This window comes from Caloenas nicobarica, chromosome 11, assembly GCF_036013445.1.
Source record: "Caloenas nicobarica isolate bCalNic1 chromosome 11, bCalNic1.hap1, whole genome shotgun sequence".
In the NCBI taxonomy this organism is placed as follows: domain Eukaryota; kingdom Metazoa; phylum Chordata; class Aves; order Columbiformes; family Columbidae; genus Caloenas; species Caloenas nicobarica.
In genome coordinates, this window is record NC_088255.1 from 6,041,134 (window position 1) to 6,054,444 (window position 13,311).

General features: G+C 39.7%; 1 protein-coding gene across 10 annotated transcripts in view; it reads right to left on the bottom strand.

Moving 5' to 3' along the window:
* The window catches only part of PBRM1 (polybromo 1), a 66,676-nt gene that overhangs the window by 10,635 nt on the left and 42,730 nt on the right, over nt 1–13,311 (bottom strand). For 9 of the 10 annotated variants that reach the window (XM_065642803.1, XM_065642802.1, XM_065642798.1 and 6 more), the window contains 5 exons: nt 12,495–12,640; nt 12,031–12,188; nt 11,192–11,375; nt 9,747–9,957; nt 5,551–5,752 (listed from right to left, as the gene is read on the bottom strand). In XM_065642803.1, coding sequence (XP_065498875.1) covers nt 5,551–5,752; nt 9,747–9,957; nt 11,192–11,375; nt 12,031–12,188; nt 12,495–12,640 — 901 coding nt within the window. Of the gene's footprint in view, nt 1–1,557; nt 1,717–5,550; nt 5,753–9,746; nt 9,958–11,191; nt 11,376–12,030; nt 12,189–12,494; nt 12,641–13,311 lie in introns of all 10 variants that reach the window. The other variant, XM_065642805.1, reaches the window with a different exon arrangement.

Below are 13,311 nucleotides of genomic sequence, written 5' to 3' on the forward strand. Positions count from 1 at the left end.
ATCTGAATGTTTAACAGCTTGAATAAGATGATGGCCTTAAATACAGGTTTGTTTTGAGGAGACTGCCGAGGAAGTAAGTTAGCAGGGGTAGCGTGCAGAATGCACATTTTTGGAAAAGTTTTTAGAAAGTTAATAATAAGTACTGCTGCCCATCAACACCTACCTCCAAAAAACTGGAAAAGTGACTCAATGCCAAAAAAACAAGAACTAAACCAAAAAAACCACAACCACAAGAGGATGATGTTTCTACATAATCTAGATTGAAGTAGGTTAGTTACAAAAAAGATCAGCACCACAGAACTTGAGTTTTGGGGTTTTTTTCTTAATATATATACAGAGATGTGTACACACACACAAACTGCAAATAGTTCAGAGGAAAATTATCAAGAAAAAACCAAACAACAATAAATGTGAAATGAAAGAAGAATGCAACTCAGCGTAAACAAATGCTTTGTAATCTGGAGACCATGAAGCAAATAAGGAATGTGCCTTCAGTTTAAACATCCATGCAGCCTATTTACTGAAAAGGGCTTTAGAGACCGTGATGAAAAATGTTTTGGGCTGTCAGCTCTAAATATGGCTGCAGCCTGTGAGACAAGAAAGAAAAAGAAAAATGACAAAAGAATACATGGAATAACTGGAATGCCCTAAGGGAAAGTTAAAAAAAGAACAAAAACAACCCCCAAAACTCCCAATAAAAAACATCCAAATACTCATCTTTACCTACTCAGCACTATTTTGACCTTGACTGAAGTAATCAACTTATTTTAATCAGGAATGAGGGAAGAAAAACAACTTATCAAGTCATACCTAATCCATTTTCTCACCGATGTATGGCTGATTCCCACACAAGAATCTCCAGTGGACCACACGGTCTCCAGATCTGGTCCTGAAAATACTAAGTCCAAGCATACTCCCTATGAACTCAAGTCCAGTTATGACTGGTCATGAGCATAACACCCAGTAAGAGGGACCTCGTGGAAGAGTTTCCCAAGCTCAGTTCTATTCTAAAAATCACCTGATAAAACTGGCAATGTTGGCATTTCATGTTTGTTTCTGCAATGGCTCTAGATCCTAGTCTGCTCTGCTTACCAGTGTCTAATCAGCAATTCCGTAAAGCTTTTGCTTGGATTTAAAATCTGTTTGCCTCTCACCTTCCTGACAATAATAAAAATAAATCATTTTCCTCCTACTTTACCACTGCCACTGATGCTGCATGCACTAGAAGGGTACTTAGCTCACTCTCCTCTTGCTGTAGCAGGGCTAAACATGACCTCTGCAAAACAGAGTGAATAAACATAACGGCACACAATCAGAACAGAACTACAGCACAAGGAGGACCTCTTTTCCCTGCATTTTCAACAGACTACTCACTACTGGAGCAACTAATGTGGGACTCTCAGGCTACTGTTGTGGTTATGTATACTCATCATGAAGAAAGACTGAAGAGGTTGAGCTTTTCCTTCTGTAAGAACGTGACCCCAGAGAGTGTTCAGAGTTATGAAGGGGGTTGATATAGTGGATGAGGAAAAAATGGTCATAGCTCCTACATTTTACCTGCAACGGGTGTCAACTGCTGATTGAGCATTCCCATTGGTGTTGGTGGCGGCACCACCCCCATAAGAGCCCCGACAGGAGTGCCTGCCCGGGGGGAGGAATTCTGCTGCTGTGCTGCTCGCTCTCTCTCCTGCTGCTCAGCAACTTTAGCTGCCCGCTCTGTAAAAGTATTTTAGATTTTCAGTTCTGTTTTGTAACCCAGAATTTCAAAATATTATCTGTTCATTAAAAAGGACTAGTCAAACACTGGCATAGTTTAGTCAAATATAAAGTAGAACAGATGAATCTTTTTATACAGCATATGATTTGATTTCATGTGGCTGCAGCTAAGACTTTTAGAGAACCTTTCATGAAAAATATTCAACAAAGTTTTATCTTTTTCTAAAAAAATAAAAATAAATAATAAAAAAAAATTTTAAAATCAAAGAACAGATTTGATAATAACACCAGTGTTACCAACATGAAGCAGCAGTCCAGCACTAGGCTCAGTCCGCACTAGGAAAACATGGCAAAACGTTCCCTCTTTTCACACCACTGGCTCAGCTAAACCAGTTACAGCCAAGGCCAGCAGCTCGCACAGACCCGTCGACCGGCTGCTGCGGAAATTCTTATGCACCATGTCAGCCGCGCCTTCAAGAACGATGCAAGTAACAGACAGCAGTGCCAGCTGCTGGCCCATTCGTTCCTGGGCTCCCCATATATTTTACGACTGATGCAGCTGAAAAGTGGTGGCAAAGTTGGGAAGCATTTGCAAAGTTTCCCTAGTGTAGATAGGTCCTTAGTGTTTGGAACATAACAAGCAGCAGTTTGATGAACCAAAAATATTCTTCTCTGCCTCCTTCTGTCATTTTCCCCATTTTGCTCCCCTTTGAGATTTTTTTTTTCCTGAAGATGTCTAACTCACATTGTGCTGCTCACTGGAGGTCATGTGTGTCCTTTGCACGATGAATCTGGTCATTATCTCAATCAAGTTTCTCACTGTGACTGCAAGAACAAAAGATCTACTGCAGGGGAATCTGACCAGAGGACAATTTTATATTAAGGGAGAGGCAAAGGGTCATGGGAAGAAGAAGAAAGAAAAAAAAACCAAAACAACACAACCAAACAAAAAAACACTCGAACAAACAAAAAAAGGAGATTTACTGGATGCCCACTCAAGGTTCTTTGGGGACATGCAAGTTGCTGATTTGTTTACTCTGAACATTGTATCTGACTGACGCAATGAGGAACAACAAAGAATAAACGATGCAGCATACATCTCCAGCAATTTTTAATAACAGTCAATGCAGGGCTAGAAGTTCTTTTGCAGTTGGTGAAAGATGAAAACTACCACTAAAACAGCAATCAAAGTCCTCTGTGAAACAAAGGCTAGGAAGAAGTTCATCAAGGAGATTGTTATGCATCCTGCCAATGTCACTTTTTTTCTCTAGTATATGACTTCAAGAGTCTGTCATGCATTTGTCTCCTGTAGAGCCTGTTTGTGCAGCTTCTAGCACTACTTCCATACACTGAAAGACCAGTTTCATTTCCAAAGGCATTTCCCTCCTCCTTTTCACTTCTGGCATTTCAGGAAGAGATGACGACGCACAGAAACTCCTAAATTTACTACAGGCAATTCATATGTGATTGAGCACAAAATACACAAGACATTTGAAGGTAGATCCTGAAGTAGAAAAATGAGGTAATCCTCTTCAGAGCAGAGCAAGCATTTGGGAAAAACATGAAGCAGCTGTTCTGACTCTCACCTACTTCTGGCCAGCTAAAAAAAATGGTCAGACAAAAGCAAAATTCTGAGGACACTCTGATGAGTGAGAAATTAGTCTTAAGCATTCAGTTTTATCAGACTTGGGAGTGCTGAGCTTTGAAGAAGGACCTGAGGAAGAACAATACTTGAGGCTTTCCCTGGTCTCTATCCACGCCGTGACTGCCACAGAACTCGCAGATGAAACAACACTGCCAAAGGGAGCTGTAGCAGGTTCAGCCTTGAGCATTCGCCTTGATCCTAAACCCAAATTGTTTAGGCCAGGACTTGAGATCACTCAAACAACATTTCTAACACATCTCAAGAGACCTTCTGCTTTGAACAGAGCTTTTCCTTAAAAGAGGCCTTTACCTCAATCCTGTGCCTTACTGTATTTTATTTTAAGAAGTTTTCCCAGGGCAGTTAGCCACGTAGGCATTTCCAACGCAGCCTGTTCTTTGCTCAACTATTGCTAAAAAAGTGACTGTTAGCCTGCACATATACCAAATGAAATTTTCAGTGTGTCAAAATGGATCTAAAATGCAAACTACTTTTCACCAGAACACAGAAAGGCACTTGTTCACTGCAGTGTCAAACCATGCCTGTTCCCTGCTCCCTGGTGCACGTCCATGCTAGAGAGCCTGTGAACTTTGGCTCCTCACAGTGGAAGGAAAAGAGTTTCTCTCCTGTCACACATGGTAAGCAAACACAGTTCAGACACCTTACAATCCCGTCCCAACCCCTCAAAAACAAATCAAACTAAGTCTAGTTCTGGGCAGACACCAAGCTAGAGAAACTGCAGCCCAAAACTCAAAAGCTTTGGAAAATTTTTGATTGAGAAAGAGGATTAAAATGGAAGCACGTAGGCAATCATTAATACAGTGGACAGACACTGTTGCTACCGTTACGTTACAGCTACATCTTCCTGCAGAAGTGCAAGATGTCAAGCTGCGCTAAGCTAGGAAGCGATGACATGCAAGCCATCCTACTGCTGAAGAATTAGGCTGTAAGGAGGGATCTGTCAATAAAAAGACACCACATGCACCTAGAAGGGTGGAAAAGGAAACCACAACAGGAAAAAAGGCCATGGTACTTTCAGAAAGAAAGAGCATTACCATTTCCCTTCACAGCACCTGCAGAGAAAACTTGCACATAGCTGAGCGCTGCTGTCTTACTCTCCAGAACCGCAAAGAGTTACTACTGCAAATTCAGAAAGGACTGAGGCAGCTGAGGGTGGAAGTGATAGCATGCAGACTACTAGTTTGAAGATCAAAGCTGCCTTTAAGTTATGAGTAGGCATAATACCTATCAAAACTCATTTTTTAAAAAGCAAAAAGTTATAACTTAATCAGGCAATAACTCTCCAGGGTGTTGAAACTTTCTTAACCAAAGTAGCATTCTCTTCCAATAAAATTGCAACAGTTGCTTAAAAAAAATGGGGTTTACTATTGGAAGTGTTGACACATTATTAACTAGAGTAATTAACTATGGATGTTAAGCCAAGGTATTTGGCTTGGGTAAGCGCCTGCTGATAAAAATCAATTTGTATTTTATTTTAATCCAATAAAGTTGAAATACAGTGACCAATATCAGTAAGAAAGACAGAAAGAAAGAATGAAAGAAAGAAAGAGAGAAACGTCTAAAGTATCTCATGCCTATGAAGTATTCCTAGGCTTACTTCAGGATTTGAAATCTCTCAGCAAAATCAGTTACAACTATTGATTAATAGGGAGACTGAAAAATAGGTCATATTTACAGTATCATTCCAGATTCTGTATCCTTTATTTTATTCTACCAAAGCTTTTTAAGACTCTAAGTAGTGTTAATCAAATACCTTTTACCTGCTCCGCTGTGAGCCTTCTTACCTGCCGCTAAAGCTCTGAAGAGCTTCTTGTCCAAAATTCCCCCCAGTCCTCCTTTAAGGAAACTTTCACAAACCATTTTTCCAACTGACTTCCAACCCAGGGGCTTCATGCCCCTTTACTTCTAATTCATCCCCATTTTCTTGGTCTCTGTTCATTTGCTTATTTGTGGCAAAGACATTTAAATTATCAGTTGTGCACTATATAACTTAAATATGCTTTTTGCTCCTCTTCAGTCATCTCTCAATATGAACTTCTCTTTAAGGTACGTCCAGAACACAAACATAAACATCTTCTTTTATTAAACCTGTCATCTGAATAATGGTAATGAATGCATTGAGAAAGAAAAAAAAAAGCAGAAAAGCATTTAGCATCTTAGTTTCTATTTACCTTCATACTCGGCTTTCTTTGTTGCTTCCAAGTTTCTCCATTCAGTTCCTACAAGCCTGCTGAGCTCTCCAAAGGAATAGTCTGGGTGTTGAGCTTTAATCACAGCCCTCATCTCGCTGCTAAATAAGATGTACCCACTCATGTTGATCTTCCTTTTTGATCCCTCCTTCTTGGTGCTGCCCTTAACAGACTTGGGAGTGGACTGTGAGAAAAAGCAGTTATGACCACAAGAGTACAACAGAGAAGTTTCTTGGCGTGTAAAATTCTAAGCTATAAGAAATAGTATTTCAAAATACTTCCACATTTCTCTTAAACATATTTGCACAAGGACCGGCCAAACTTACAGCCCCTAAAAGAGAGGCTGCATCTCCTACTGATGCATGAAAGAGCACATGCACATACTTATGAAAAGTACAAAGGAAAAAAACCCCAAAAAACAACAAAACGCCAACCTAAAACACAAAACAAACAACAAAAAACCCCACAATGTTCTGATGCTTTTCAACCCTTCCAGACGTAATGCCACCTTTATAACTGAGGCTTCAAAAAATTCTCAGTAAGACAACACAGAACATTTACTATTATCTGAAATCATTGCAAACTGAATGAGAGGACTGGACTGAGAAATGCTGAGTAGCAAATAAGTGACTATTTTGGAAGGCCAGAAGAGAATAAAAGTAATTGTGTTATGTCACAGATTTCATCCATTATGCTGTTCAGAAATATTGCAAACACTAGTTGAGTAAAACATTTTATTTGCCACTGCACATTTGATGGAAATGCTTCTCCATTTCCTCCTGGGCCTTTGCAACCTCTGCCCTCCCTGGCTCCATCCTCCACTCTTCTCATCCCTGAGCATTCTCTGCTTTGCCTGCCAGACTTTCCTTTCTCTCTAGCGTTCAGCTCCCATTACTTAAGCAGCCATTTCTCCCTGCAAAACTCAAAGCCCAGCTGCACAAACAGGTTCACATCACATTCTGTATGTTCATAGGTAACAAAAATTCTGCTCCTTTGCTTTTCCCACCATGGACACCCCTGTTGAGAGCTCCTTGATGTTTCCAGCCATCCAAAAAAAAATGACCTATTCTGGAACTCCCTTTTTGAAGGTTCCTTCCAGCTATATTTGTCACAAAAGACCATAATTCACCCATACTCTGATCAATAAAGCCCACAAATGTATCATCAAGCCAAAAACCCCAAAAGGCCCTTCTCATACCCCACACATTATAAATTTCTCACATCTTGAAAAGTCTAATTGTTTCCAAATACCTGGCAAGAGAAAAAAGCAAAGAAAAAACATATGCAGCTGTTTTCTTCCTACCCTGAAATTCTGGCCACGTTCCTAACTGCTTCTACTCGCCACTTCGATCCCGCAGTTCAACACTCCTCTCTCAGCTGAAAACAAAGCTTCAGTGATACCAAGACACTTAAAAAGTCTTGCTCATCACTTTAAGCAAGGCACTGGGTAAACGGAGGCATACTTGCACGCTACTCCAAACTTCACTGTACTGATTTTCAAATGGCAATCCATCCTTAGTGTTTTCATTATGAACCTAAAGACAACACTTGTCTTTTGGGGATGAAGTCTTCTTGGTTTGTCTCTAAGATGGAGAAGGCGAAGAAAGCTCCATGCAGGTTCTGGGATGACACACAGGGCAGGTACAACTCATTCTGGCTTCTCGGGCAAGCCCACATGGGTAGATGAGATTTCTCAATTCAGAAACAGGAAAATTTAATGATGTATTTGGCCTCTCATACATCTGCATTTCAATAGCTACAAGTTTATCAGCTGTTTTTGCCTTTATAGTGCTTACAACAGTTTCGATAACAGTAATCTAAGGTAAAAGCCTACCCACCCGTTTGGGAGGGTAAACAGGAGTTTGGGAAACTGCAAGAATTCTGAATTTGGTTTTTATCTTGTCCATTCTTTTACACCTCCAATACAACCATTTTTAAATGAACAGGATCTCTTCCATTCAAGTCAGATGACTGCATATTCAGTTTTGGTTGTGTTAAGAAGTAAACCAGGACCCGCTTTTATGCCTTTTCTCAGCCATTTTGCTAAAGCAAATAAGGAAGTTCCACATCTTTCTCTATTTTAGGTTCGACCTGATTCACAGCAAACTGCAGCAGAAAAGCATCATCCATCTACTTGTCAAAGTCCACAATTCACTTGTCTTGACTCCTTTTATTCATAGGTGTAGTAAGAGTTTCTTTGTTAGCAGAAGAAAAAAAGTTTAAAGGTTCTGGGGTTTATTAGTTGTTAAATAATATTCTACATATTTAAGAGAACATGAAACAAACACATGTCTTTTACTTAGGAGCTCTGTTTAAAAGGACAGTTTTCACTAGGGACATAAATAGAACAGATAATCTTAAGAAGAAAGTCTGTTTCTGTGCTGTATGTCAGTTCTCTCCCCACTGGAGTTAAATCGTGCTCTGAGTGGCAGCTCAGACACAACGTGCCTTTTCTTTCCAAGCCAGCAGTGTGAGGAATCTGCCGAGGCACTTGTGTAACGCCATTTACTTCTCAGCATGCATTGCTATTGAGCCTTTTCAGTTTTCCTTATTTGTTTTTGTATTTTTTACTTCAAGTTCTAGACTTCAGAGTTCACAGTCTAAAGGTACATATACACATGTTGGATATATCCATTGAGCCTGACTTCTCATCAGTTATCCTGGAAGCTCTGCAAGACTGTCTCATTACAAACAATTAAAAAATAAAATTGTGCAACTCTCAATCTGGCTTTTTAGAGAGATGTTATATATCAGTGCTTAAATAAAACTTCTCAAGGGAATCTGAGCAAAATGTAGCTATGTAGAAAGAAAGAAAGCAAAGGAGATCAAAAGACAGTGAATGCTGCAGAAGGCACTTTGAGAGCATGTCCAATGATCCCTATTTAAACTGCTTTCAGTAGCTGCCATGATTAACAATGGTAATATTTTGATTTTTAAAAAGTTACCTTCCCCTTCCTAAAGTGTTACATTAGTTAATGCTGGTAACATGCTTTCTATCTGTAATACTCTGCAAGACTTTTCATGCTACTTAAGAAATTCAGCACATTAAAATAAGAGCAGCAAGACCAACCTTGCACAGCAAAACATGTTTGGTGGTCTGCCCCCACGGCAAAAATCACAATCAAACCAAGCTAAAGCTTTCAATTTCATCAGCTCTTCTTTGTGACACCCAAAGACAGTTATTTCTATCCAGGGGTCACATCCTTTCCCCAACAGCCAACGAGGCTGCCAGCTCACAGTCAGTGCAATGCAGCAGAAACGCAGACTGCTGGTTCCAAACCCTCCTGGTCACAGCAGGTCATTCCCGTCGTCTCTTCTACGCTGGCATTGGCTTGGATGTGGCAACGCGATGACACAGATAAGGGGTTCAATCCAGGTGCGAACAAACTTTTTTTGGTTAGGTCAATTTCCAGCTAAAGCAGTTCCTCACCCTGCTTCAAATACTCTGTTACGTGAACACCAGGGCTTGTGTATGAAACACAGCAAGAGTGGGAAGGGGATCAACAGTGCCCATTTAAGTGGCAGAAATGACTCATGCTGCGTTCAAGCGGCAAAGAACCACCAGAATTCCTCATTTACTTCCTATCTATTTATCAGCAAATTAATATGTAAGATTCTAAGACATCAGTTCTTCTGACTTTTTTTAACAAGTTCTTATTTCCAAGTAAGAATGGCTAACTCAATACTAAAAAAGTTATTTTTTTCCTTTGAGGATGATACACAGCATTTTCTAAAAATGTAGCAAAACTGTAACACCAAAATGCTAGTTTTTCTCAAAATTTAAGGAAAAGCTTAAAAACGGGCATTAGATAAATTGAGATATACAATTAAACCCTTACATCCCAACTTTACATTAAATATAAGGACGGGGTATCTCTGAACAAGTGTCACAGAAAACCTACTAATTAGAAATAATGTTAACATATCCTACAAAAATGCACCCTAGATTTTCCTTAACTGAATGATTTCCTTTACAAATATTTTAATAGAATGTTATCACCAAGATATCATAGTGGGTATGCCACAACTGTTCCATGTAATTTACTCCACAGACTTGTAAACTGAAGCATAAATCTCTTCTGTGTATATGAGAAAATATTATGGTTGCTTTGCTTATTTGGGCTGGGCAAAGAATGTGGAATATAAAGGTTTAAAGGTTTCTCAAGGAAGATCCTTACCTGTGGTGGAGTATAAGGCATTATATCCAATTCACTAGCTAACGGGGTCTGAAGCTGAGGCATAGAAGGTGTTTCAGTCATATCACCTTCCTCTTCCCCCATCTCTTCCATGTCCTCATCGCCTCCTTCCAACTCAGCAAATTTTGCTTCTAGCTGCTGAATCTTCTTTTCCAGTAGCGGAGACGGTTCCTTCTGAGGAATTATGGGTTTTCTGAAAGGCGGAGGAGGAAGACAAAAAGCAGATGAAAAATATGCTCATACTTCACAGGAGATAGCATATATTTTTGAAGAGAAAACCAACTTTCCTTCATCATGGAACAACATGGAAACAATGGTGACTTGGGATGTGCCCGTGCTTCCTTTCAGAACACTGAGTAGAAAACATTCAGTGTCTGTGGCCAGTGTTTCATTTCAGTCACTTGACTGAAGGATTTTTTTTTTGGTTTTCATTTTTTATGAGTTAGAAGGCAATTTCAATGCAGTGAATACTTAATTTGTGCAATAGAAGGCAGTTAACACCACATCTTCCTTAGATTTTGAATTTTACTTAAGTTAGAACTTAATATTTTTATTAATATCAGTGTTCACCAACTGGAAAGCTATTTGTTACCCACAATGAGGACTTAGGTATTTTAAAAACCTCTAAGAGAATTTACTAATCTGAAAATGTAATGCCTCTTCCTAAAGTCAGGAGAAGAAAAAGAAAACATCCATTGGTATTAAGACCATGAAATGACTGATGTTATCTGGACTTCTTCCCCAAAACTGAGATTAGTCAAAATTCACCTTCTCCTACAACTATGACATTTTTGGTATGTACTGGGTCTGGCTGGGATGGAGTTAATTTTCTGCACAGTAGCCTGCTTGGTGCTGCATTTTGGATTTGTGACCACAACAGTGTTGACAACACAGGGATGTTGTAGTTCCTGCAGAACGGTGTTGGCACATCCTCAAGGTCTTTTCTTTTTCCCACTCTGTGCCCCCAGCAGGAGGCTGGGCTGGGGGCACGCATGAGTCCGCAGGGGAGACAATGAGGACAGCTGAGCCAAACTGACCGAAGGGATGTTCCACACCGTGTGACACCCGTGCTCAGCAACAAAAGCTGGGGAGAGGAGGAGGAAGGGGGGACGTTTGGGGTTATGGCATTTGTCTTTCCAAGTAACCATTACGCATGCTGAGGCCCTGCTTTCCAGGGAATGGCTAAACACCTGCCTGCTGAGGAAAGTATTTTGCTTTGTTTGCATGTGCAGCTTTGCTTCACTTACTAAACTGTCTTCACCTTGACCCAGGAGTTTTTATTCCTTTTACCCTTCCAATTTCTCTCCAATCCTGCTGGGGGAGTGAGTGGCTGGGGGGGGTGGGGGGCGTAGCTGCCAGTCGGGCTCAGTCCCCCAAAATGCAGAACACTGCTCAGGTGACTCCCCACATTCCCATCACATTTTTACCTAAAATAGTATATTTCATCATCTACAACTTTTGCAGAGAGTGAAAACCTCTTCAGCCCTTTAAATTTCTTCATTTGTTTGTCACTTTCATTGTAGCGGCTCTCACAAAGAAAAACATCGTTTTCAGAGATTTCTGTTGGTCTGCAGGAGAGGAAGTCTTTGAATGATAGAACAGCACACTTTCCTGGAGAAATGAAAGAGCTGGGTAAGAAGGCAGCCACACTTGCAGGCTGTTTACAAAAAGCGTGGAAATTCAAGTTTTTGCCAGTCTCATAAGTCTGGAGGCTTCCCGATACTTGGCCCAACTATGGAAAATACACCAAGTGTTATCTGTATTAAATGCCTCTCATGAGAAACCTACATGAACTTACTGCAGCTTTTGGATTTTTTTAAAGAATGAGAAAACCTGCAAAATAACAAAACCCCATGACTGCTAGTCAGTTAACTACACTTAGCACAGCATCATAACTACAAAACAAAGTACATAGTCATCATCTTATGCAACAAACCCAATTTCAACCTCCTTCTGAACTGACTTTCAAGGTAACACATATTGGAGTAATTACATTAACAGGCGAGAATAATAGAGTTTTCTGTTCTCTGGCTTTGATATCATACATGTAATTCCCTTATTGTAAGAAAACTAGCTTATAGTGAAAATTCTCACTATAGGTGAATGCATATATAGGAACACATATTAGAACTGGACAGAATAATGCTCCTTCCCCACTCAGTGTGAAAAAATATACTTGGAATCAAGCTACACATAGTTATAAATCACTTCAGATTGTGTAAGAAAAGAAAGAGTGCCCATTGGATTTAAAGTTGTTAATAATCACCCAAAATGCACGTCATTGGACAGGTCTCCTCCAAGTTACTCAGAAACACTTCCTTCTTGTAGAACATTTTAGTTGGTTCATGTTCGGTTTCTTCAGGATGTATAAAGATTGGACCAAAGAAGTACGCAGCTCCATCTCGCACCCACATCTTTTCAATTCTGCAAAGATAACCAAACCACTGACATAAATGAAAGGCCATCCGTCCTCAATGAGACAGCTGGATGCAAGTTGGTCAGGAAGACTGTCAGTAAAAATGAGAAAAGAACAGCAGCCTATTCCAACTGTACAACTGTATCACTTTTTTATTAGGCAGCTAAACCTCTGCCTCAATCTATTAAGAGCTTGTAACATTTAGCTTCATTCAGAACATTTTTTCCCAACCTCTTTTATACTTTTTGCAACAAGTCCATCTTTTGTCCAAGTTATTTTCATAGGCAAACTGCAAATGAAGAAGCTGCACCTACCTTCCCACCCGAGGTCGCACTAACCCATGTGATTTTATGAAGACACAGTCCCCAACCTTAAGCCACATATCGTTGTAGCAGAGCTGTTCAAAGTAATGGCAACCAGGCTCTCCATTGGACATTTCTACTGGAACGTCTTCTTTCTCCTGCAGAAGAATATCCATTTAGAAACTTGTGGATGAATGAAAACCAAACACAAAAAAAGAAGCCAGGTGCAAGTAAGAGACTTTGCTCTATCTTTATGTTACCAATAATAGGTAAACACTAAACAGAACTGTACATGTGAAAGTGAGGGGCCTTGAAATCTAAAAATTAAATAAAGCCAAAGATACCCTCCATGTATGTCACAAGCTTTCCTATTTCACGAAACTGTAATTTTGCCCAAACAGTAATTTACAGGTCCTCTTCTGTTCTGTCGCTTCAAAGTTAACTGGCCATGCCAAACCTTGTTAGCCTATGTTGACAGTCTGTTTTAAAGCACAATAACATGCTTAAGAGGCAAGAATTGAGTATATGGCCAAGTTAACATACATAGAAATTTAATGATTCAACTTTCATATACAATAATATAAATACCCCATGTATTGCTTGCAAATTGATACCATTTGTGCTATTTAATGTCTTACTTTCTAGTCAAAACTGACATTGTGCCTCATTTGACCTTTTAGTCTAGGATTTCAGAAAGCCAATGAAAACACAGGCTGTATCCCAAAGGTACGGAAGGAAAAGACACCAAAAATTTTTGTTCTCTTGGTAGAAATAATTCCTTCTTTTGTCATGATATGAATAAATACCATAATATATACTGAGTGTCTGA